At 54.0% G+C, this 22950-nt stretch overlaps 1 protein-coding gene across 3 annotated transcripts; it reads left to right on the top strand.

The window, feature by feature from the left end:
* RTF2 (replication termination factor 2) lies at window positions 1-21439 on the top strand. 3 transcript variants are annotated; one of them, XM_036245864.1, is made up of 9 exons: window positions 1-140; window positions 1857-1951; window positions 2889-2982; window positions 4185-4324; window positions 7222-7300; window positions 14984-15097; window positions 20280-20334; window positions 20410-20508; window positions 21205-21438. In XM_036245864.1, exons 1-9 carry the CDS (start codon window positions 72-74, stop codon window positions 21378-21380), a joined length of 921 nt encoding a protein of 306 aa, XP_036101757.1. In that variant the 5' UTR covers window positions 1-71; the 3' UTR covers window positions 21381-21438. The 3 variants fall into 3 exon arrangements, with proteins under 3 accessions (XP_036101757.1, XP_036101759.1, XP_036101758.1); XM_036245866.1 differs by lacking the exon at window positions 14984-15097 and having other exon boundaries at window positions 21205-21439; XM_036245865.1 differs by lacking the exon at window positions 20410-20508.
* Window positions 21440-22950: the final 1511 nt, after the last annotated feature.

The following is a 22950-nucleotide window of genomic DNA, read 5'->3' as shown; positions in this document are numbered from 1 at the left end:
TCAGCGGTCGCCTGAGACTCCGGAAGTTGACTCCGCGGGGGATTGTTGTCGACTCTGACCCCTGGCTTGCGATGGGTTGCGACGGGGGTACCATCCCCAAGAGGCACGAGCTGGTGAAGGGGCCCAAGAAGGTTGAGAAGGTCAGCGACGCGGGCCCGATGGGAACGGGGGGGCCCCCCAGGAAGCGAGGAGAGGTGGGGGTGGGGCAGCGGGTTTCCAGACGCGGCGGTGCTCTTTGAACCCTTTCGGAGAGCTCAAAACGAACGAGAGTATAAACAACGGACCTTTATTGCGTTCTTGCTGTTGCCATCCACCCGGCGGCACCCGTACTTAATGTGGGGTGTCAAGCGGGCCTCACATCGGTCCAGACGGTCCCCGTCCTCACTTTGCAGACGTGGACGTGGACGGTGCCGGGCCAGGACTTGAAACCTGCCTGCCGTGTAACGGTGATGCAAACGGCTGCCGCTTACCGAGCTTTCGTGCGCTAACCTCGTCCCAAACGTCCCCCTGTCCCCGCGAGGTCAGGTCCTTCTCCCCAGACCACACTACCCCCGTACACGGCGTTCCTGGAGGATGAATGTCGGTCTCAGGACAGAAGTCAGCTCCCGGTGCAGGGTCCGTGCCTCTTCTCCCGCCGCAAGTGGCGCGGTTCCCAGCACACTGCGGGCAGTGTGATGACCTCGTGGATGAGTGGCTGATTCCTCATTCTCACGGGTAATCGATCACATCAGATCTGATTGCCATGCTGTAGGGATATTGAGTCAGGGCCACGACCCAGATCTCACAGCCGGTAGGTGGTGAAGCCAAGAGTCACGTTCATTTCCTACGGATTTCAAAGTTAGGACTAGTAATTGCTTTTTAGTAACAAAGCAAGTAAAGCACCGCGTAGGGGGTGTCACGGTGTCAGGTCTCTGTGCCCCGCTACAGCGTGGATTTTGATAAAAGTTATGTGAGCTGTCGACGTGTGGCTTTGGATCTGGGGAGTGGAGAGAAGAACAATCGCAGGAGTGTGGGTTGGGTTTGGAATAATAGAGTAGTGATGAAAAACATGGTCCCTGGAGCCAGCATGCACTTATTCTAGCCCCTTCGTCTAACTGCTCTGTGACCTCTTGGTGCCTCACTGCCCTGGACAGTACTGAGTCATGGGTTGTTTATGAGGCTAAACGATGAAGTTACAGAAACTGCTCAGCACAGCAGGCACTTAAGCAGTTGTCGCTGCAAAAATCAAATTTAAGGGAATTTTTTTCCTTTTTCTATTTCTGTTTTCTCCCAAATGTGCCATCTTGTTACAATTATTCCGGTTTGGCACTTTAGGAAAGGAAAGAGTGGGACGTGGAATATTAGTGTTTGTGCTGTACTTTTAAATAATAATACCTGTCTTCTCAGGCCTTAAATTCTGCTAAGGCTTTGGAGCCTTTCCCATTGTTAGGAATTAACCTGTGCCAAGTGCTTTTTCTGTGTGGCTCCCCTAACTTACTGTCAAGCCACAAGTATTAATATTTACATAAGCGACTTAATAACTTGATGTAAACTGTTTCATCGTAGGTGTCACATTTAGAGGGGACTTTATTTGACATCATATTGATTACTGTGACTTTTTTTTTTTTTTTTGGTATATGCTCCTAGTGGGAACCGAACCCGAGACTCTCTGGTCCGCAGGCCAGTGCTCCAACCGCTGAGCCAAACCGGCCAGGGCGATTACTGTGACTTTTTAAACCCTAGCTTCTTGTGTCGCTCTGAAAAAACAAAAACCATTACAGTGTGATCTGACTGAATAAGCCTTGATGTGTAGAACTGTGGACCAAATGTCTTTCAGAGGTGAAAATTAAAAGTGTTTGTTTTTTTTCTTTTCATAGGTTGACAAAGATGCTGAGTTGGTGGCCCAGTGGAACTATTGTGCTCTAAGTCAAGAAATATTAAGGCGACCAATAGTTGCCTGTGAACTTGGCAGGTATGATTCCTTAATCGGGATGAGTTTGTTTTTGTTTTTTTAATCCTCACCCGCAGATATTTTTACATTTATCTTCAGACAGAGTGGGAAGGGGGAGAGAGAGAGAAACATTGATGTGAGAGGGACACATTGACTGGTTGCCACCCTCATGACCCCAACTGGGGCCAAGGTCAAACAGCAACCGAGATACGTGCTCTTGGTTGGTATCGAACCCGGGACTCTTTGGTCTGCAGGCTGACGCTCTAACCGCTGAGCAAAACCGGCCAGGGTGGGATGAGTTTTTATTAAATGATTTTAAAAAGAATTTTAATGTGTAAATGCATTTCTTGATTGATCAAATATAAATTTTCACAAGCAAATTTGTGAAGCCTAGGTTAGCATTCCCTGTGAGCATAATTCTACACAACCTGTTCAGTTTGGTTTATTTAATCCATGGGTTGAAAACTCGGGATTGATAGGAGTTGAGTTATAAACATAAATGCATGAAGGAACCGTGTGGGGCATTAGGGAATGAACGATAGTGGGGGATGGGGGACTATGGAGTTCATGTCCTGTCTAAAGAGGCAGCTGCTACTCAGTTCCAGCCAGTTGTTAAAGTTCAAGAATGTAGGCCTAGTGATTCTAGGACGTCTGATTTTAATTTATCCAGGAAAAATTGAAACTGTACTCTTCTATCAAATTTTTCAGTTTTTGAAATCCTTGTGAAGGTCACATTCAGCCTACAGACTACCAGTTTACAGCCCTTGATTTTAGACTACTTTCTTTCTTTGTATACTCTGGAAGTAATTGAGAGAGGATTAAATTGACGTTTTTAATAAGGCTGGGCATTTCTGTTATCAAACATAAAGTGCCTTTGGACTGTACTCAATTGAGTCTTCGTCCTTTGTGTGAAGATAAATTGTTGCCGGAGTGTTTTGATTAATTTTTATTGTTGCAGACTTTATAACAAAGATGCTGTCATTGAGTTTCTCCTGGACAAATCTTCCGAAAAGGCTCTTGGGAAGGCAGCATCTCACATCAAAAGCATTAAGGTAAGACAGGTAACATGGAGGGACCTGGAGAGTATTATGCTAAGCGAAATAAGCCAGTCAGAGAAAGACAAGTGTCACATGATCTCACTTATTTATCGAATATAATGAACAAAATAAGCTGACAATCAAAATAGATCCAGAGACATAGAGAAGTAGGGAACAGACTGACAAACCTCAGAGGGAAGGCGATGGGGGGGAGGCAGGAACAGATAAACCATATAACTTACATGCATATATGCATAACCAGTGGACACAGAAAATAGTGTGGGGAAGGCAGGAAGGGGGTGGGAGCAGGGAGGAGGGGGTCAATGGGGGAAAAGGGGGGGACATCTGTAATACTTTCAACAATAAAGATTTTAAAAAGTAAGACAGGTGATTCTGAAGTGCTCTAAAGAGTCTCAGTGGTTAAACTTAATTTTATAGAATTCATGTATATTATAGACTGAATTTAGCTATTTAGAATTTCAGCCCCACCCAGCTAGCTAATAAAGGCATGATTTGGGCTGGTCACTTAAAGCTTAAGCCAGAATGTCCCACACCTGTATTTTCTGCATTAGAAATCTGTTATGATATATTATATGTGAAACAGCTTTGCAAACTCTCAATGTGCTGCATAAATGTCAGGACGCTTTATGTTTGTAGTTACAAGTTGGCTACTTGAACTTTCTATTTGGAAGACACTTCTATAGAATTAGAAAATTTTTTAGGTAGACCGCTGTTAAATCATTGTGGTATCTTATATGATAGTAATCTCTGGCTGATAGTCTGCCTTGAACTCGTTAGACCATAGCCTCGGATTTCACTGTCTCTCCGACTGTTAAATAAACATGGATGGTCAGTAATATGGTATAGCCTGAGCGAGGACTCATGAGCAGGGAGAGAAAGTGTCCTTTCTGGGTGAAATTATTATAAATTTCCTCTTAGTGCAGTACTTTTTCCTGTCAGAAGTTACTTTTCCTTAAATAGCAAAATATTTGTGAAATAGAAATTAACTTATTTGCTAGTTAGTGAATTTGAAAAATCATGTTTTCTGTCGCAGCTTATGGTTTAACCTTATATTCATGCTAATTGATGGCCACAGGAAAGTAGCTGCCAAGAGGAGGGTTGAATGGGCAGGGACTAGAGTAACAGTGTCCCTGTTGATTCAGGTGGTCGTTACGGCTGATCCAATGAATTCTTAAGATGTGGCTGGTTTTTCACAGAATGTGACCGAACTGAGGCTTTCCGACAACCCCGCCTGGGAAGGGGACAAAGGGAACACAAAAGGGGACAAGCACGATGACCTGCAGCGAGCGCGTTTCATCTGCCCCGTCGTGGGCTTGGAGATGAATGGCCGGCACAGGTCAGTGGTTGAATAAAACCGGTGCCCTTAGGGTCTGTGCTGGGGCCTGGGGATCGCGCAGACTCCTTTAGGTGGCCTCTGGTTTGGATAGTGCGCGCCCTGACCACCATTTGTCACGTGGCGCCCGAGGCCACGCACCTCTGTTGTCTGAGAGCAGGGGAACCTGGAGCGAAGAGGGAGTTCAGCAGCTCCTCACGCGATGCTTTGAGACGTGAGTCGGGCTGTCTGTCTCTTCCTGTGGGAAAGAGGCGAAGGGCAGATGTCCCCTATCAGACATCCCGTTTCCCTGTCACTCTGAAAACTACGCAGTGGGAACTTACAGAGCGTGAGGTAGGTCGCTCAGCTGGACGCCCAGCTGCTAATGACTTGAATCTGTAGCTAAAAACCCTCTGGTTAGAGCACCAGAAATCTTAAGGTTGAGATTTATATAGAAAATGTATGTTTCTCCTTTAAAAAATGGGAATGCTGAGTGAGTTAGTGTGTGTCTGTGTGTAGGAGGTCGCATAAGCCAAGCTCTGGACTCTTCCCCACCACTCCGAGGTCTGCCTTCGGTGGTCTGGGTGGGATCTTCCATCTGCGCTGATGTTAAAGGTGGTCATTTCCACTGTTTTCATTCAGGAAAAGGTGGCAGCACATCTCAGATAAGGGAAAACTTGTGCTGTATAAACAACCACATTTCATCTGGAGCTTTCGGGCACATTCGTATCTATTCATTTAACAGATGTATGTGCTGTGCGTGCAGCCTACGCCAGAGCATGACCCTGTCCTCTGAGGTGGAGTAACCTAAAGACTCTGTTTTTCAAGAAGTCTGACTTTAAATCGCTTCGGGCTCGCTCTCCAGCTTCAGCGCTTAGTGGTGGCTGCGAAGGGGAGGGGTCTGTTACTTAGCTGATTGTGCTGCTCACTTCACAGTGTGTATGTGGATCAGACCATCCGGTGGACACCTTAAATATACGCAATTCCCAGTCATCAATTACACCCAAATAAAGCTGGAAAATAATAAAGTAAAAACTAAAGTTCACCATGTGGGTCAAGCAGGAACTATTTTGGAACCAGACTCGTGTATCTAATCCCCCTCCCCTCGGCCCCTGGCAGCCAGCAGTCTGCTTCCTGTCTCAATGGTTTTACATATTCTGGATATTTTATATAAATAGAAGTGTACAGTATGTGACCTTCTGTGTCTGGCCTCTCACTTCTTTTTAAGAGAACCATAGTGCACCCCAAAGAGGAACTTGGCACAAACAGACTCAGCTCAGGGTCCTGAGCAGGGATTAGCTGGAGCCTGTCGCTCTGGTTGTGGCTTCCTCCAGTTTTTCCCTCTCCTTTGCTCTCCCCTCCTGTCCGTAGGGCCTTCACACTCGAAAATGGGTTTGTTTGAATATTTAGTAAAGTCTTGTGATAAAGATTTAACTATGTAGCCCTGGTCAGCTTGGCTCAGTGGTTTTTAGAGCGTTGGCCCGAGAAGCAAAGGCTCTCAAGTTTGATTCCAGTCAAGGTCATGTACCAGGTTTCAGGTTCGATGCTCGGAGTGGGAGGCAGCCAGTTGAATGTGCCTCTCTCTCACTGATGTCTCTCCCCCCCCCATTCCTCCATCTCCCTCCCCCTTCTCCCTTTCCTTCCCTCCACTCTCTCTAAAAATCAATGGAAAAATATCCTCAGGTAAGGATTAATTAAAAAAGAAAAGATTTAAATGTATAGAAATGAATTGGTATAATAAAAACATTGAGCATTTGTTTAGAAAAGCAAGTAATTTCCTAAATCACTAATAATTAGTGAGCATCCATAAAATAAGACATATATATTTTTTCATTTATTTTTGGTCCTAAACAAAAGAATCGTCAGCTCTCTGTTAGGGTGGTCTGCAGCCGCTGTGATCCCTAGGGGGCTGCGGGGCCTTCTGCTGGGGCGTTTGTAGGGGCACGTGTACAGCGAGATGGGAAAGTGCTCTCTGCCCGTCTCCCCCATTTCTCGCCTCCAGAGCAGCGTGGGTGTCACAGGCCCTGCAGACCCTCCCAGCACCAACGCACTGCGCTTCCCTACCCCCTGCAGACGGAAATGGGAACGTGTGACTTCCCACGGTCACGGAGTCATACTATACCTACACTGTAACTTCTTTTTTTTTTTCCTACTTCTCTAATTTGAACGTATTTCATGGCCTCACCTGGAGATTTACCTTATTATTTTTAGTAGCTGTCCGAGCGTTCTTAACCCAGCCACCCCCACCCACGGCCATTCGGGGGTAGCGTGCAGTCCGTGTGGACTTCACTTCGTAGATACCTGGAGAGCGATGCCTGCTGACACCGTCACGGTACCCATGTGCCGCATCGCAGCCCAGCCCACCAGCGCACGACTCGCTCAGACTCTTGCCCGAGGGCTCCTCCCCCTCCATTACTGCCTGAGAGAGAGATTCTGTCCTTGGTTCCGAAGGGCGTCTCTTTACCGGTCCAGTGTGAGCGTCTAGTACATGTGCCAGCCATTCACATTTCTGTGAGCCACGTGTCCGTGCCCTTGGCCCATTTTCTATTTCATTGTTACTGCTTTTTCGATACCTCTTTTAATATTTATAAGGTCTGAATTACATATATATTTAAAATACTTTTCCCTGTGTTCCTGTTCTTTTGACTTTTTGTTTGTAGTGGTTTTTTAAAATGTATTTATTTTTATTTATAGGAGAGACTTTATTCCAAAGGCTTATAGCAAGGGTGTGGGACTATGGCCTATGTGTGACGTTTTAATTTATTTGTATTTATATATATATAAATGAATGGAATCAGATGGAACCATTTTTCTTTGTGGTTCTTGGCCTTTGTGTAAACTGAACAAATGTTCATTGGTAATGTGGGTAGTGATTTTTAATTCTCATTGAAACCCTTCTCCATGTTGGATGGTCTCTCCAGGTTTTGCTTCCTGCGGTGCTGTGGATGCGTGTTTTCTGAGCGAGCCCTGAGAGAGATCAAAGCTGAAGTCTGTCACACAGTGAGTGTTGGCATGTGTCCGTGGTTCTTCCTCGGTGGTTAGGTGCTTCCCTCCATGTGCCATGTCAGCATCCTCCAGCCCTTTCTGAGACGTGGCTCTAACTCGTCGTGTCTCTGCTTACGCCCCCTCCACAGCTGCCACTGCTGGGCACAGACCCAGGCGGCCTCTGGGGACAGGGGCCTGCTGCCTGCAGCTCAGAGCTAGCTCGGGCCACTCCCTCGAGCCCGTCTGTCCTGTGCGTTTGCTCCCTCCACCCTGACCTGTGAGCCCGGAGGGGTCCTTCCCGGGAACCTTTGTCCAGAGTGATGGCTGTCCCCTGGGCACCTGTTATCCCACCGGCCTCGTCAGAACGTAGTCCGTAGCGACGCTGTGCTTTCCCCACTGGACCGTGAGGGTTTTTCTTTTCTTTTTTATTAATAGGACTATTTTTTTAGAGCAATATTAGGCTCAGTAAAGTTAAGAGGAAAGTAAGTGATTTCCCGCATTCCCTCCACCCCTCCCCCGCAGCATACCATTGATGATCCTACAGTGACATGTCGTCACCCCGGGTCCATCGGTGGTGTGCCTGCTGTGGTTTGGACAGGTGTGTAATGCCATGCGCCGTCCATCGTCACAGTGTCATACAGTGTTTGCACTGCCCTGAAGTCCTCTGCTGCTCCTGTGAGTGTGTAAGGGCTGCTGATCTCCAGGGCACGTTGCGTGTCCTAGTCAGCGCTCAGACGAGTGGGCACACGCTTGACGTGGGAGCCTGCTTGCTCAGCTCACACGAAAGAGACGCTGTTGACTTTGCTTGCACGTGTTGCTGCTATAACTGGGACATTTATGTGTCTGGTGTCCTGCTGGCCCGTGGCAAGCCCAGCATTTCGTTTAGTGTCGTGGATGCCAGCGGCTCTGGGCTGTGTCTTCACCTGTAGAACCCTGCTTGTGTCCCTCCTGTGGACCATTCTTTCCTTCGGCTTTCGTTGAACAGCCGGCAGAGGCCTGCCCTGTCCTCAGCACTGCTCTCTGGCTCTCACGGTGGGCAAGGCCGAGCCCCTGCCTGCCTGGAACCCACCATCCCGTTGGAGCGGTAGATGCTCAGATGACTGAGCAAGGCAGCGTCAGTGACCGACGCTAGGAAGGAAACACGGGGTGATGTCCCGCAGAGAGAGGGGCCACTTTAGTGGTGATCGGTAAAGGTACCCTTGCAGGTTTGAGCCAAGACTTCAAGAGTTCGGAGGAGACAGCCAAACAAAGTTTGAGCAAAAGCTCAGTTTAAGGAACAGAAAGTATAGTGGAGGGGGGTGCAGAGGAGAAGTAGATGAGATTGGAGGGTCAGGCAGGAGTCATTTCACAAAGGGCCCCGGCCACACTGGGGCGTGTGGGTTTTACTCTCAGAGCACTGGGGAGCCAGAAGGCAGCTTCACGATGTACCCGATGGCCATTCGTTTTCAAATGGCCCTGCTATAAAAGAAGCCAGACGTGGAGGAGGACACACTAGATGATTCCATTTATTTTGGATGCAAAAACCAGCAGAAGGTAATTGGAAGGAAGAGGTCAGTTTGGAGTGATTATGAATAAAGCCATCAGAGAGTTTCAAGTCTGTCCCATTAAGCTTTTACAAAAAAGAAGAAGTATAAAGAATGCATTCAGGAATTGATTCATACCATTTATTCACTAGTACTTACTATATCTCCTGTATTAAAGGTGAGGTACAGGTGTCCTAGAGAGATGAGGAAGTGTGACAGTCCTTGTGCTCACGGAGACGGAGGCCCTGCAGGAACATACGTTACCTGAGCAGTCATCTACCTGGTTAGAGGCCAGGTACCAAGTGGATGGGAACGAGGCCGTGGGCGTTTGAACTGAGCCGACGGACAGTGGCTCCATGAAGGAGGAGGTGTTCTGGCCTTGAAGGCAGGGCCTGCTTCTCAGCAGTCAGACTTGCCCAGAGATGGGGACGGGCTGTGCTGCTGGTGGGAAGAGGGCAGCTGGGTGGTCTGTGGGCAGACAGCAGACTGCAGGCCGCAGCACCTGGGCGCGGTAACTCCCGCTGTGGTGCCCCTTCAGCCCGGCTGCTGCCTCGAGGAGAAAGGCTCCGTTGAGTCCTAGCGAGCGTCAGCATCTCCGACCCGGCTGCTGGGAGAGGGCCTCGTGCCGGAGCTTGGGCAGGCGGGTCTAGTGAGACGGGTTGGTGTTCTCTGCTTTTTATGCTGCTTTTATTGCAAGGGGTACTGTTACTTATAATGTGAATATCAAGTTAATTTTTAAAGTAAATTTAAGTAGAAACAATGGATAGACTTAAAGAAAAATGCTAAGATAGTGATAGTACATCTGGCCAGGGAATGCCTGAAGTGTGAGACGATGATGCGAATGGTGCAGGTGCTGGGTGAGGTGTTGAGAGGAGGAGGAGGAGCAGCCGCCGCTTTCCGGAGGAAACAGCCCAGGCAGCCCAAGGACATGGGGGCACAGGCGCAGTAGTCACGGCAGGGGCCGGGATCAGGCCAGCGGCGTGAGTCGGGCTGGGTGGTGGAGACCTCGAGTGCCAGACCCAGGAGCAGGTCCAGGTGGGGATGCGGCAGTGAGCCCTTAAGGCAGGAGTTCGACAGTGAAAAGGAAGCCTGTGTGGAGGGAGCCCGGAGGGAGCCCGTGTGCCGACTGACACCGAGCAGGAAGGCTCCTGGACTCACTGGTCAGGCGTGTTAGCAGGCAGTGTGCGAGAGGTGTCCTTGTCACATGTGTTTCGAGTGACTCGGGAGGTCTGCCTGAAAATTGTAAATGGAAATTCAGCTGGTCTCTTACAGAAGCCAAGTGTCCCAAAGCAGTGGCTTCCAAGCCACAAAAGCTTGTTAACTGCTCAAACCCTACAACACAGTCTTCAGGGGGGGCTAGACCCCCCCAGACTTTCCTTTTGTTGAAGAGTTCCCGGAATGATTCTAATGGGCTGCCAGTTTGGGGAGCTCCGACCTGAAGCAATCAAACGTTTTTCCTTCTGCGGTAACGGTGACCATCTCTCGCATCAGTAGGCAGTTTTCCTTGGCATTGGCTGGTCCCACGCTGACAGCATCCATGAGAGCTGTCCAGAGAAGTCGACTATTTCCTGAAAGTGCAGGCTTACAAGGGGACTCGGAAACCATTGTGTTGGTGCTTGGGAAATGTTACGGAGAACATCAGTGACCTTGAAGTCCCGAACCGTGAGCACTTCAAGGGAAGGGAAGGAAGAGAGGAAAGGGGAACCGGCTGCGTCGGGGTTTGCACAAGGAGGACAGAGACCAAGCGAGGACCAGGAGGGGCCTCCACGGGCAAGACCGGATGCTGGCTGCCATTCAGGAGTGATTCAGGGAGGACATTGTCTTCAAAAGAAATCTGCCGGAAGAGCCGGGCAGTGGGCACTGTCCTGTGGTGTGAGCCGCATGAACGTTCCTCTGCTTAACCAGGTGGAGCTCTGGCCCGAGCGGGGAGTGAGGCACCGTGCCGGCCCCGCAGCCTGGCTGGCTTCGCGAGTGTGCCCTCTCCTGGAGGCTGCAGGCTGACACCCCGTGTCGGTGTCCCAGGGTGGTTCCCGCCGAGGGCTGTGAGGGAAGGCTCTGCTCCAGACCCCTGCCTGGCCAGTGGATGGCCGTCGGGTCCCTGTGTCTCCTCGTGCCTTCCTCTGTGGAGTCCGTCTCTGTATCCACAATGCCCCTTTGTTTGAGGACACCAGTCATACTGGAGTAGGGCCGGCCCAGTGACTGCACTTGAACAGGACATCTGCAGAAGCCTGATTCCCACAGGTCACCTTCCGATGCGCTGGCGGTTCGGACTCCAGCACTGGGCGGGTGGGGCACCGTTCAACCAAAGACACTATGCTGTTTGCACATTCACGGAGCCTGGGACAGCCGCTGGCACACTGGGGCAGGGGCCACCCATCCTTCCTCACGAAACCAGCAGAGCCCGGCTCACCTCGGGGCTCACGGCAGTGCTGGGACCGTCGCTTCACCTCTGGGCTTTATTCTAATACACAAGATGAAGGGATCGCAGTACGTTCTCGACGCTTTCTGTTTAGACCCAAATTCCAATGACATTTTTTTTTTTTTTTTTTTATCCTCACCCGAGGACATTTTTGCATTTTTTGTTCAGACAGAGTGGGAGGGAGAGAGAGGAAGAGAGAGAGAGAGAGAAACATCGATGTGAAAGATACACATCGAGTGGTTGCCACCCACATGACCAACCAGGGCCGGGGACAAACTGCAACCGAGGTACGTGCCCTTAGCGGGAACCGAACCCGGGTCTCTCTGTACCGCAGGCCGACACTCCAACCGCTGAGCCAAACCGGCCAGGGCCCAAACAATGACATTTTTAAATGAGGAAATTAAGTGACAAATTTGTATACTATTATCAGAAATCAAACTCAAGACTCATACTTTTTTTTTTTTTAATCTTCACCCAAGGACATTTTTGCATTTATCTTCAGATAGAGTGGGAGGAAGAGAGAGAGAAACATCGACTGGTTGCCACCTACAAGACCCAACCGGGGCCGGAGACAAACTGCAACCAATGTACATGCCCTTAGCGGGAACCGAACCCGGGACTCTCCTGTCTGCAGGCCGATGCTCTAACCGCTGAGCAAAACCGGCCAGGGCAAGGGCTCACTTCCGAACCAGAGTCTCTGAAGTTTATCAATACCTAGCATTGCACTCTGGGTTGGCTCACTCTGTGACAGCCGTGGGGGACACGGGGCAGGTTCTGGGTGGCCAGCTTGCTTCTGAGGGTCATGGAAGGACTCGGCCTCCTGCTGTGCTGTGGCGCTCGCCTCCTCTGGTTCTGGGCGTATCTCTGTCAGGTTGGCTGCTGGGGACACGGGAGCACGTAGCTTAGGAGTTGCTCGGCCACAGCACTCGGCATGTCTGCTCACGTTCATTGGCCAGAACTCAGGCAAGTGGTCACACCTAGCTGCGTGGGAGCCTTGGGAGTGGAGTCTGGCTGGGTGCCCGGGAAGAGGAGGCGAGACCAGCCATTCCTGCCAACTCTGCCAAAGGAAGGTGGGGGTGTGTTTCAGGAACTGTGCTGCGCTGTGGACCGTGTGAATGAAGTGAGCGCCCCCGTGTCAAAGTCTAAACGGTTTTTCATGTTCTAGGTGACGTCTGAGAGTTAGAGCAGCAGTGTCATAAGCAGGACGTCAGGAGCCTCGGTGGTGTTTAGGTGCAGTGTTTCTACTTTCCAGTCTGCAGCTCCCTCTGCGTTTGCTGCTGATTGAACCCAAAGCCTCCGGTGCGTGGAGGATGCCTGACTGAGCCACACCGGCCAGGGCACTATTTTTAATTCTTAGGGAGCCTCTAAGCACAATGCCCAGTACTAGTAGGCATCCAGTAGGTTTATTAAGGGAATGAAGGGCTTTCCAAATATTTGCACTTAGACTTTCCAAAGGCTCCCTTTGATGTGCTGCTTTCTGCAGTGGGAATAGAAGCAGCCAGGTCAGTTTGGGGACGGTGCTCTCCGCCAACCTCAGAGCCTTGAGATCAGACACCCTCCTGTGGTCCCCAAATGGAAGGCCTTGCAAAATAGAGAGCTGTTGACCAAGCCACAGAGCTGAAATAGGATCCTCGGTTGGGAACTAACTTCTGTGCTGCCTCCGAGCGGCACACAGCACCGCCGAACTGTTCTCGCTTCTCAGCTGGTGCAGAGTCACCAGTGAGGCCGCTCTGGACTGCGGATGTCTTTGGGCCACTGAAGCATGTCTTCTGCATGGGTGTCAGTCGGTACAAGCTTCCTCGTTAGTACATAGTAAGGCTTCCAAAATAAATTGTCACGTCACGGGGTGGCTCCTCTGAACCCTTTGTTTGGAGATGCGTAGACATTTCCTCCAGGGCGCGTGCAGGATGACTTGGCTTGTCTTGGATTATGTGTGCTGGTTGGATTACTCCAGGAGTGATATGCTTGTCATTCCCTTTCCTTCTGATGTAGTGCACGATTTCTCTGTTGGTTTTGATTGGAAAATCCTGTCCACGGGATTAATGACATACCTCCATTGAAATTTGGAATGGACTAGGACTTTCATAGGTCATTTCTGCCTGTAGCCAGGAGAAGCCACCTTCTCTCTCTTGGATCATATGAAAATATTTCAGAACAGTTCACCAGGGTTTGCACAGCAGCCTTGTACTTCTCTGGGGCCTTTTGTTTTGTTTTTTATCCTCACCAGAGGACATTTTTCCATTCTTTTGTTCAGATAGAGTGGGAGGGAGAGAGAGAGAGAGAAACATCGACGTGAAAGGGACACATCGAGTGGCTGCCACCCGCACGACCAACCAGGGCCGGGGACAAACTGCAACCGAGGTACGTGCCCTTAGCGGGAACCGAACCCGTGTCTCTGGACCGCAGGCTGACGCTCTAACCGCTGAGCCAAACCGGCCAGGGCTCTGGGGCCTTTTCATCAGTGCGAATACAGTGAACAGTTTGAGGTACATAAATGGCTCTGTGCTGTCAGAGATTCTCAGCCTTGTCCTCTGGGAGTGTGTTATGATCTGTTTCACCATTTCCCCCATTCTTTGGACATCGAAGTTACGAGTGATGAAAGGAAGCAGAATGCAGCATGAGCAGGAGGTTTCAGCTGCGCAGGAAGCATGCACGTAAAAGGCTGTGTCTGCAGGAAGCCAGGGGTCTGTCACTGCCGGCGGCCGCCCTCCCTTCCTCACAGCCCCCGCCCCTCAGCCCGCGGCGGGCTCGGGACAGAAACCCGCTGCCTGCCTGGTCCCCCTGGCCTCCGGGGATGGACCACTCCAGCCAGGTTCCTGGGCTCAGGCTCCAGTGGCAGGGCGGGTCCTGTGCCGGTCTCCAGGGGGCAGCCCTGCCCAGGTGTGGGCAGTCGAGGCCTCCAGGGTGTGGGTCTGGTGTTAATGGATCTTTTGAATTTTGGAAAGAAGGAGCAAGATATTCAACTTTGAACGAGAGAGGGTTCTGGCTGTTGGTGGCGGTTAATCCGACTTACAGATGCAGCTCTGGGCACAGCAGTGCAGAGCAGGGTCTGCAGGCCCAGCTGGACAACCAGACGTGAGAGGGAAGGATGTGTCGAGGCCCGAAGGGAGGGGCAGCAGGCAGAGCAGGGAGGAAGCCACAGGAAACCTGGTGTGGCCCAGGAGGGAGAGTGCGGGGCTGACGGAACCAGTGGCCTGAAGGTGGCCCCTTCCTGCCCTGGCTGTGTGCTCAGGAGGCGTTGACACCACCACGCCAGCCCCACGGGCCTGCTCTGCCCCGACTTCCCGCAGGTCCCTTTCCTTCCCTCTCCAAGGAGGACTCCCCCAGGGAGGGCTCTGCCCCGGGCTCCAGTGTGGGGCGTCCCAGGGGACCTCTTCCCGCAGGCCCCCCGCGTGATGGGGAAAAGAGCCCTTGTCTTCAGAGGCCTTCCTGGCTGGACCCGTATTGGGCAGCCCGTCGTTGTCCTTACACCTTCTCTGTAGCTCCGACCTCAGGATTTGTGGGTCAAAGGAAGGTCCCTTCAGTCATGAGAATGTATCATACTCACCCTAGGAACAGCTGACCCACAGTAATGGGTTTTGGGGACAGAACCGCAGTAAACGACGTAGCTAAGGCTGCGGACTCGGAAGCTGGCTAAGCCAAGATGCAGGCGGAGGGCAGTGGGAACTTCCCAGGAGCCCCAGGGGCTGTGGCTGGGCTGAGAGTGAGGCTGGAGCCCCGCCTGCTGACAGCGCCTGTCTCTCCCGCTCTCTCCAGTGCGGGGCTGCCTTCCAGGAGGACGACGTCATCGTGCTCAATGGCACCAAGGAGGACGTGGAGACGCTGAAGGGCAGGATGGAGGAGAGAAGGCTGAGAGCACGGCTGGGGAAGGTAACAGTCCTGTGTGCGTCCCTCACCTGCCGCGTCTCGGGCTCGGGCTGAAGCCTTGGGTTCCGCCTGCGTCTCCTCTGCTCCAGTGCCCGTCGCAGACCCTGCCCTGCGCTGCTGGCGGCCGCTTCGCCTTTGCAGAGACGGAGTCGCTGCTTACGACCTGGAGGGGCCCGGGTGCTGGGGAGACTCCAGTCCCGGCTCGGCCACACCCTCGCAGGGTGGGCACAGCCACTTCTCCAGGGGCTGCACCTGCACAGGATGGGGGGGGGGGTGTAGCTGCTTCTCCAGGGACTGCACCTGCACAGGATGGGGGGGGGGGTGTGGCTGCTTCTCCAGGGACTGCACCTGCACAGGATGGGGGGGGGGTGTAGCTGCTTCTCCAGGGACTGCACCTGCACAGGATGGGGGGGGGGTGTAGCTGCTTCTCCAGGGACTGCACCTGCACAGGATGGGGGGGGGTGTAGCTGCTTCTCCAGGGACTGCACCTGCACAGGATGGGGGGGTGTAGCTGCTTCTCCAGGGACTGCACCTGCACAGGACGGGGCAGGAGTGGTATAGCAGGACCTGTCTGGGACAGCCGTTGGGGGGCAGAGTGCAGTCGGGGGAGCCAGCACGATCCTGCGCGCTCTCTGATTTTATGTATATATATATTTTATCCTCACTCGAGGACATTTTCCCATTTTTTGTTCAGATAGAGTGGGAAGGAGGGAGAGAGAGAGAGAGACACATCAACTGGCTGCCACCCGCACCACCCAACCAGGTCCCGGGACAAACCAACTGAGGTACATGCCTTTAGTGGGAACTGAACCCGGGTCTCTCTGGACTGCTGACGCTGTAACCGCTGAGCCAAACCGGCCAGGGCCTCTCACTGATTTTAAAAGAGTAGCTGATGCCCTGGGTGGTTTTGCTCAGCGGTTAGAGCATTGGCCCGAAGACCGATGAGTCACGGGTTCGATTCTGGTCAAGGGTACGTACCTCGGTTGCGGTTCATCCCTGGCCCTGGTCGGGTTGTGCAGGAGGCAGCCAGTTGATGTGGCTCTATCACGTCGATGTTTCTCTCTGTCTCTCCCTCTCCCTCTCATTCTATCTGATAATAAGTAGAAAAATATCCTCAGGTGGGGAATAAAAAAAAGAGAGCAGTGGGTCCTCTGTGTCCACAGATTTATCATCAGCAGATTCAAACGACCTCGGATTGAAAATATTCAGGGGAGCCCAGCCAGTGTGGCTCAGTGGATTGAGCCTTGTCCTGTGGACTGAGAGGTCCCGGTTCAGTCCCTGGTTAGGTCACATGCCCGGGTCATGGGCTCGTGCAGGAGGCAGCCTCTCGATGTTTCTCACCTTGATGTTTCTATCTCCCCCTCTCTTTCTCTCTAAAAAAAGTCAATAAAAACATATTAAAATATTCATTCAGGGTGGGGAGGGAGGGGGACGGGGGAATCAGTGGGGAAAAAAGGAGAAACATCTGTAACAAAAATTAATTTAAAAGAAAAAAGAAAGGTGTCAGGTTCCCACTAAAGAAGCAATAAACAATGCTCTCAAAAACTAAAAAAACTTCGGGGGGGAGGATCTCAGAAAGTTTTAAAAAGCAAAACTTAGATTTGCCGCGTTCTGATTTGCACTCGCCCTGCTGCAGCCTCTGCAAACGGAGGCTGCGCGCCGATGCCTCTCCGTGCAAACGGAGGCTGCGCGCCGATGCCTCTCCGTGCAAACGGAGGCTGCGCGCCGATGCCTCTCCGTGCAAACGGAGGCTGCGCGCCGATGCCTCTCCGTGCAAACGGAGGCTGCGCGCCGATGCCTCTCCGTGCAAACGGAGGCTGCGCGCCGATGCTTCTCCGTGCAAACGGAGGCTGCGCGCCGATGCTTCTCCGCTAAGGCGCGTTGCCACATGACAGCTTGGGCATTCGGGAATGGCAGCGTTCTCACTTTTTCTTTTTAAACACTTTATGTAATAAGAACTAAGGCAAAAGAATGCTTGGAGTGTTTAATATTAGTTTCAGTATTCTGAGGTCATCAGACAGGGGAGATGTGGCCTGTGTTTACCAGTGATACAGTGATTAAAGTTTTCCGAGTTTCTTTTTTTTAATCATAATAGAGAAAAGGGCAGGGCCGCATCCCCCGGCAGTAATATGTGCTCGTGGTCATGAGGCCTCCCGGGAGTGGGAGGGATGCAGCTGAGCTGTGACGGAGGTCAGGGTTCCCACACAGCTGGCACTGCAGGCGCCCCGGGCCAGTGGGAGGGGTGCAGCTGAGCTGTGACGGAGGTCAGGGTTCCCACACAGCTGGCCACTGCAGGCGCCCCGGGCCGGTGGGAGGGGTGCAGCTGAGCTGTGACGGAGGTCAGGGTTCTCACACAGCTGGCACTGCAGGCGCCCCGGGCCGGTGGGAGGGGTGCAGCTGAGCTGTGACGGAGGTCAGGGTTCTCACACAGCTGGCACTGCAGGCGCCCCGGGCCGGTGGGAGGGGTGCAGCTGAGCTGTGACGGAGGTCAGGGTTCTCACACAGCTGGCACTGCAGGCGCCCCGGGCGGGTGGGAGGGGTGCAGCTGAGCTGTGACGGAGGTCAGGGTTCTCACACAGCTGGCACTGCAGGCGCCCCGGGCCGGTGGGAGGGGTGCAGCTGAGCTGTGACGGAGATCAGGGTTCTCACACAGCTGGCACTGCAGGCGCCCCGGGCCGGTGGGAGGGGTGCAGCTGAGCTGTGACGGAGGTCAGGGTTCTCACACAGCTGGCACTGCAGGCGCCCCGGGCCGGTGGGAGGGGTGCAGCTGAGCTGTGACGGAGGTCAGGGTTCCCACACAGCTGGCACTTGCAGGCGCCCCGGGCGGGTGGGAGGGGTGCAGCTGAGCTGTGACGGAGGTCAGGGTTCTCACACAGCTGGCACTGCAGGCGCCCCCTGCATGTTTTCACTTAGGAAGGAGGTAAACGGTGCGTGTACATGGCTCTGTGGTACACAGAACTGCCCAGGCTTTTTCCTCAGATTTAATAGTATTCTGGGAAGCATGCTTACAGTTGTTAATACAACAGTCGTGAGAACTATCTGAAGGGTTGAGTGCACGTTTAAAACAAATCTATATGTGTGCGTTCATTCTAAGTTGACTTTTAAATCGCTGTGATTTCATTTCCATTGAGAAAAATAAAGAAAAACGCTTGAGATATTTTTGACAAAGGAAAGTCACTGAAAAGGATCTGCCTATTCTTCATTGATCAAGCTCCATTTTTATTTTTTTTAATAATGTTTTTTTGATTTTAGAGAGAAGAAAGGATAGGGAGAGAGATGGAAACATCGATTAGAGAGAACATTAATTGGCCGCCTCCTGCACGCCCCCCACTGGGGATCAGGCCCACAACCTGGGCATGTGCCCTGATCAGGAATCGAACTGGCCACCTCTTGGTGCATGGGTCAGTGCTCAGGCACTGAGCCACACCAACCAGATCAAGCTCCGTTTTTGAAAAGCACAAAAGGGGCCCTGGCCGGTTTGCTCAGCGGTCAGAGCGTTGGCCTGTGGTCCAGAGAGACCCGGGTTCGGTTCCTGCTAAGGGCACGTACCTTGGTTACAGTTTGTCCCCGCCTCCAATTGGGATTGTGTGGGTGGCAACCAGTCGATGCCTCTCAAATCGATGTTTCTCTCTCTTCCTCCCTTTCTCCCTTCCCCCTGTATCTGAAGATAAATGCAAAAAAATGTCCTTGGGTGAGGATAAAAAATAAATTGAAGCAATAAAAGCACAAAAGGGAAAAACTGTCCTCCAGTGGAAGCTGTTGGAGGTGTCCACAGAGCCCTCCGCATTTGGCTTGAGTGAGGCGTCTTCTGTCTGTCCGAGGCTTCCCGCCGAGTTGCTCATAGCCCGGGACCCCCAGGCCGCCCTCTGCAAGGTGCGCGCTGGAGTCCTGGGGGTGCCCCTGAGACCCCGCTGCCAGACACCACGTGCTTCCCACCAACACTGGCCGCTGGAAGCAGGACGAGGCGCCTCCTCCTGACCCTCACTGCCGTGCTTCTCAGAGAAGCTCCGCAGCCCCGAGGGCCTGGGACGCACATTGTCTCTCTTGTTTTTAAGGATGAAGTATTATGTCTTCAGGTTTGAATGTGTGACTTGAACAGAGGTTTCTGTGTCTTACACAGCTGTGTATTGTCAGTCAGTCCACGGCTGCTGCCAGAGCCAGGTCTCCCCACATTGCCTGGGGGGGGGCCTTCTGCGGGGACCAGGCCGTGTGCCTGGTGGGGGGGCCTTCTGCGGGGACCAGGCCGTGTGCCTGGTGGGGGGGCCTTCTGCGGGGACCAGGCCGTGTGCCTGGTGGGGAGGCCTTCTGCGGGGACCAGGCCGTGTGCCTGGTGGGGGGGCCTTCTGCGGGGACCAGGCCGTGTGCCTGGTGGGGGGGCCTTCTGCGGGGACGAGCCGTGTGCCTGGTGGGGGGGCCTTCTGCGGGGACCAGGCCGTGTGCCTGGTGCCGTCTTTTGGCTGCTTAGGAAAAGGGCACTTTCAGAGCAGTTCTGCTTGAACCAAGGCCAGCTTGGCTCTGCGGTTCTAGAGGGTTAGTTTCATTTTTAAAGTTAGAATGGCAGCCCGGCCGGTGTGGCTCAGTGGTTGAGCGTCGACCCTGCACCAAGAGTTCACCTTTCAGTTCCCGGTCAGGGCACATGCCCAGGTTGTGGGCCCGATCCCCAGTGGGGGGCGTGCAGGAGGCGGCCAGTCGATGTTCTCTGTCACCGATGTCTCTCTCTCTTCCTCTCTCTAAAGCCAATACGGGGCGGGGGGGTCCATTTAAAAAAAATAAAAAGTAAAGTTAGAGTGGCAGAATGCCGGTGCCTCAGCATCTGGCATGAGTAACCAGAGGGTGGGGAGTTGGCTCCGTGTCCTCGGCACAGGCCCCCCAGTTCAACGTCGAGGCCGGAGCAGCTTCGGGCACGTGCTGCCCGGGCGCCCGTCCTGCCGCGGTCGCCTCTGCCGCTGACTCTCACCGTCAAAGTCGCATCTTCATGAGCATTCCTGAGGCTGTGGTCTCTGGAGCATGGAACTTGAGCAGGTCCCCACAGAGATGCTGTGGGAGGCAAAGTCCGCCAGTGGGAACAGCGCCGAGGGCCCGGGTGTGGAGTGCACGGCCACTGAGGCCTCAGAACGCGCCCGCCCTGCGTGGACGGCTCGGGCCTGGCGTTAGGCCGCTGCCCAGCTCCCTCCTCTTCCTACAGAAAACCAAGAAGCCCAAGGCGGCGGAGTCTGTCTCCAAGCTGGACGTCGGGGAAGGTAAGCTGTCGCTGGGGCAGGGCCGGCTGCACGCTGTGCTGAGCGGGGCCCCACCTCGGCGTGCTGCCCCCACAGAGCCCGCAGGGCCGTCCAGAGCCCAGGAGAAGCCGGAAGAGCCCAGCCCCGACCCCGACGCCGGGGAGAAGAAAACCCACCCGGCCCCCAGAGGTGCAGGTGGGTCCACGGAGCCCCTCGGGGGAGACAGGTGGTTCCCACGCGGTGTGACCGGCTCGTCCCGAGTCGTGTGTCTCAGTGTCGTTCGCCGAGCTCCCTTGGGGACAAGGAGTAGCTGGTGTCCCAGAGCAGGAGCGGGCGGGTGCTGCGTTTCCTCGCCGGGAGCTCGTGCGTGGGGCCGGGCTGCGGGGACGGGCCGTGCCCCTGTGGGCACGGGCGGAGGGCGAGGCTCAGAGCCATCCGCATACAGTCCAGAACCTTCCACTTCTGACGACAAAGGCTGTTTCACAAAAAGAGAAGCACAGGTTCTTGAGGTTCGAGAACGTGTGACCTGCGCTGTGAGCAGCAGCCGCGGCGGCTCCGCTCCACGTGGTGGCCGCCCGGCCGAGTGCATGTCGCTCAGCCTTCCGGTGCCTCCTGTCTCCCCGTGGACAGGCCAGCGCAGCCTCTGCAGAGGGTCTGGCTCGCGGTGGTCACGGGCTGGGGCTGAGCCATTGCGGGCGGCTACGTTCGTGTGACCTGTCGTCGCTCCATCTGTCTCTAGGAGTGGGCGACAGGTGGTGAATTCCAGCCTCGTCCCGAGAGGAGGAGGGAGACTCCTGGGAGTGGCCGACGGGCTCCTCCCTTCGGGAGCGGGCCTTTGGGATGAGCGTTAGTCTCGGCAGTGACGCGTCTGCCTTTTCTGTTTCCCTGCAGCGAACGGGAGCTCGGCTGGGAAGGTCGGGAAGCCTCCCTGTGGAGCCACGAAGCGGCCCATTGCCGCCAGCGAGGAGTCCGAAGCCTACAAGTCCCTTTTCACGTCCCACAGCTCTGCCAAGCGCTCCAAGGAGGAGTCGGCCCACTGGGTCACCCACACGTCCTACTGCTTCTGAGCCCAGGCGGCGCCCACACGGCGGCTCACGACCCGGGCAGGTGGTGTGGGCGCCGGCCTGCCGGGCTGCTGCGTGCTCGGCCGTCCTCCCGCCCTCGGCGCCGGCGCGGGGTCCTGCAGCGGCGTGCTGGGCCCTGCCACCGTCCCGGCTCCGCGCCCACATCGGGAGGGTTTGGCCAGCAGTTACTGAAGTAGAAGGGATGAGTTCGGAGGTCATCTGGGAGCCCCTGGGAGGCCAGCACTTGGGATCTAGTACTTGGGGCGAGGGGTTCCTCCGTGTATCACTTTGAAGATAGAAGAGATTGAGTTCGGCACCTGGCGCTTGATACAAAAATAAAGCAAGTCTGCCTTTCCTCTCACCTCATTCGTGTTCTTCCGCACCCCTGGCGTCTGTGGGGACGGGGCGACGGGTCACTGCCTTTGAATGTGCGCGAGATTTCCCGTTTGGAAAAGACACAGGGACAGAATCCCCTGAGCGCTTCTGTGGCGCTCACTCATCACACCACAGCCACCAGAGGGGGTGCACACCGACCCGGGGCACCCCGGCCCCCGGAGCGGCGCCCCGAAGCTGTGTGAGCAGGGATGAGCCCGAGGGGCACGGGCCCAGCACGCCCTTCACCCACGTGCTGGCCGCTGCTGCCGGACCCCGCGGCTTGTTCTAGCTGCCCAGAGAGCTCCAGGAAGGCCCCCCGGACAGCACACGGCCCACAGGGGCCCTCTGCACAGATCAGGCCCCCCCCCCCCGCTGCAAACAGCCTCAGCTTCGCCCCTGCCCGGGGCACCGCAGCTTGAAGGTGCCCAGTGGACCCTCGGTTACAGCCAGCAGAGCGCTTCGCCCTAGGGGTGGTCTGGGTCAGACGGCCAGGGACAAGGACAAGCTTGGAGTTCCACTGACGGATCTCTCGCTTCACGTCATTCTTACAAGCCGAGCCAAGCACGCCAGCCCCAGAGCCTAGTCACTGTCCTCGCCTGCCACACAGGCTGTGTCCTCCCCTCGGGGTCTGGACCAGTGTCGTGTCGGCTCCCTCCTGGTCGCCCCTCGGACTACCCAAACGTCTCAGGACAGCCTTCCTGCACACCCGCACCCCTGGCCCCCAGTCCCCGGGGTCGCACACTCCTGTCACTGGTGAGCGAGGCAGGAGGGCCTGGTGGGGACTGGGGAGAACGTGACCACCTGGAGCAGCAGTTCCTATTGGGACCAGTGTCTCCAGGTCGTCTATTTATATATATTTTTAATCCTCACCCGAGGATTTGTTTTTGTTCATTTTAAAGAGAGGAAGGAGGAGAGGGAAAGGAGGAATATCGATAGGAAAGAAAAACATCAGTTGGTTGCCTCCCACACACACCCCGACCGGGGATCGAACTCACAGCCTAGGTGTGTGCCCTGATGAACTGAGCCCGCAACCCCCCTGGTATACGGGATGACGTGCCAACCGACTGAGCCACCCAGCCTGCGCAGGTCTTCCATGTTTTCAAAAGACACCAGAAATCCAGGTTTTTTAAGTAAAATCCCCCCAACACTTAAATTTGCCAACGATGGTTCCTAGAAACAACGTGTGCTAAACGGTACA

This window comes from Molossus molossus, unplaced genomic scaffold, assembly GCF_014108415.1.
Source record: "Molossus molossus isolate mMolMol1 unplaced genomic scaffold, mMolMol1.p scaffold_m16_p_6, whole genome shotgun sequence".
NCBI lineage: Eukaryota > Metazoa > Chordata > Mammalia > Chiroptera > Molossidae > Molossus > Molossus molossus.
The sequence above is the reverse complement of the archived record's forward strand: the minus strand, read 5'-3'. Positions and strand labels throughout refer to the sequence as shown.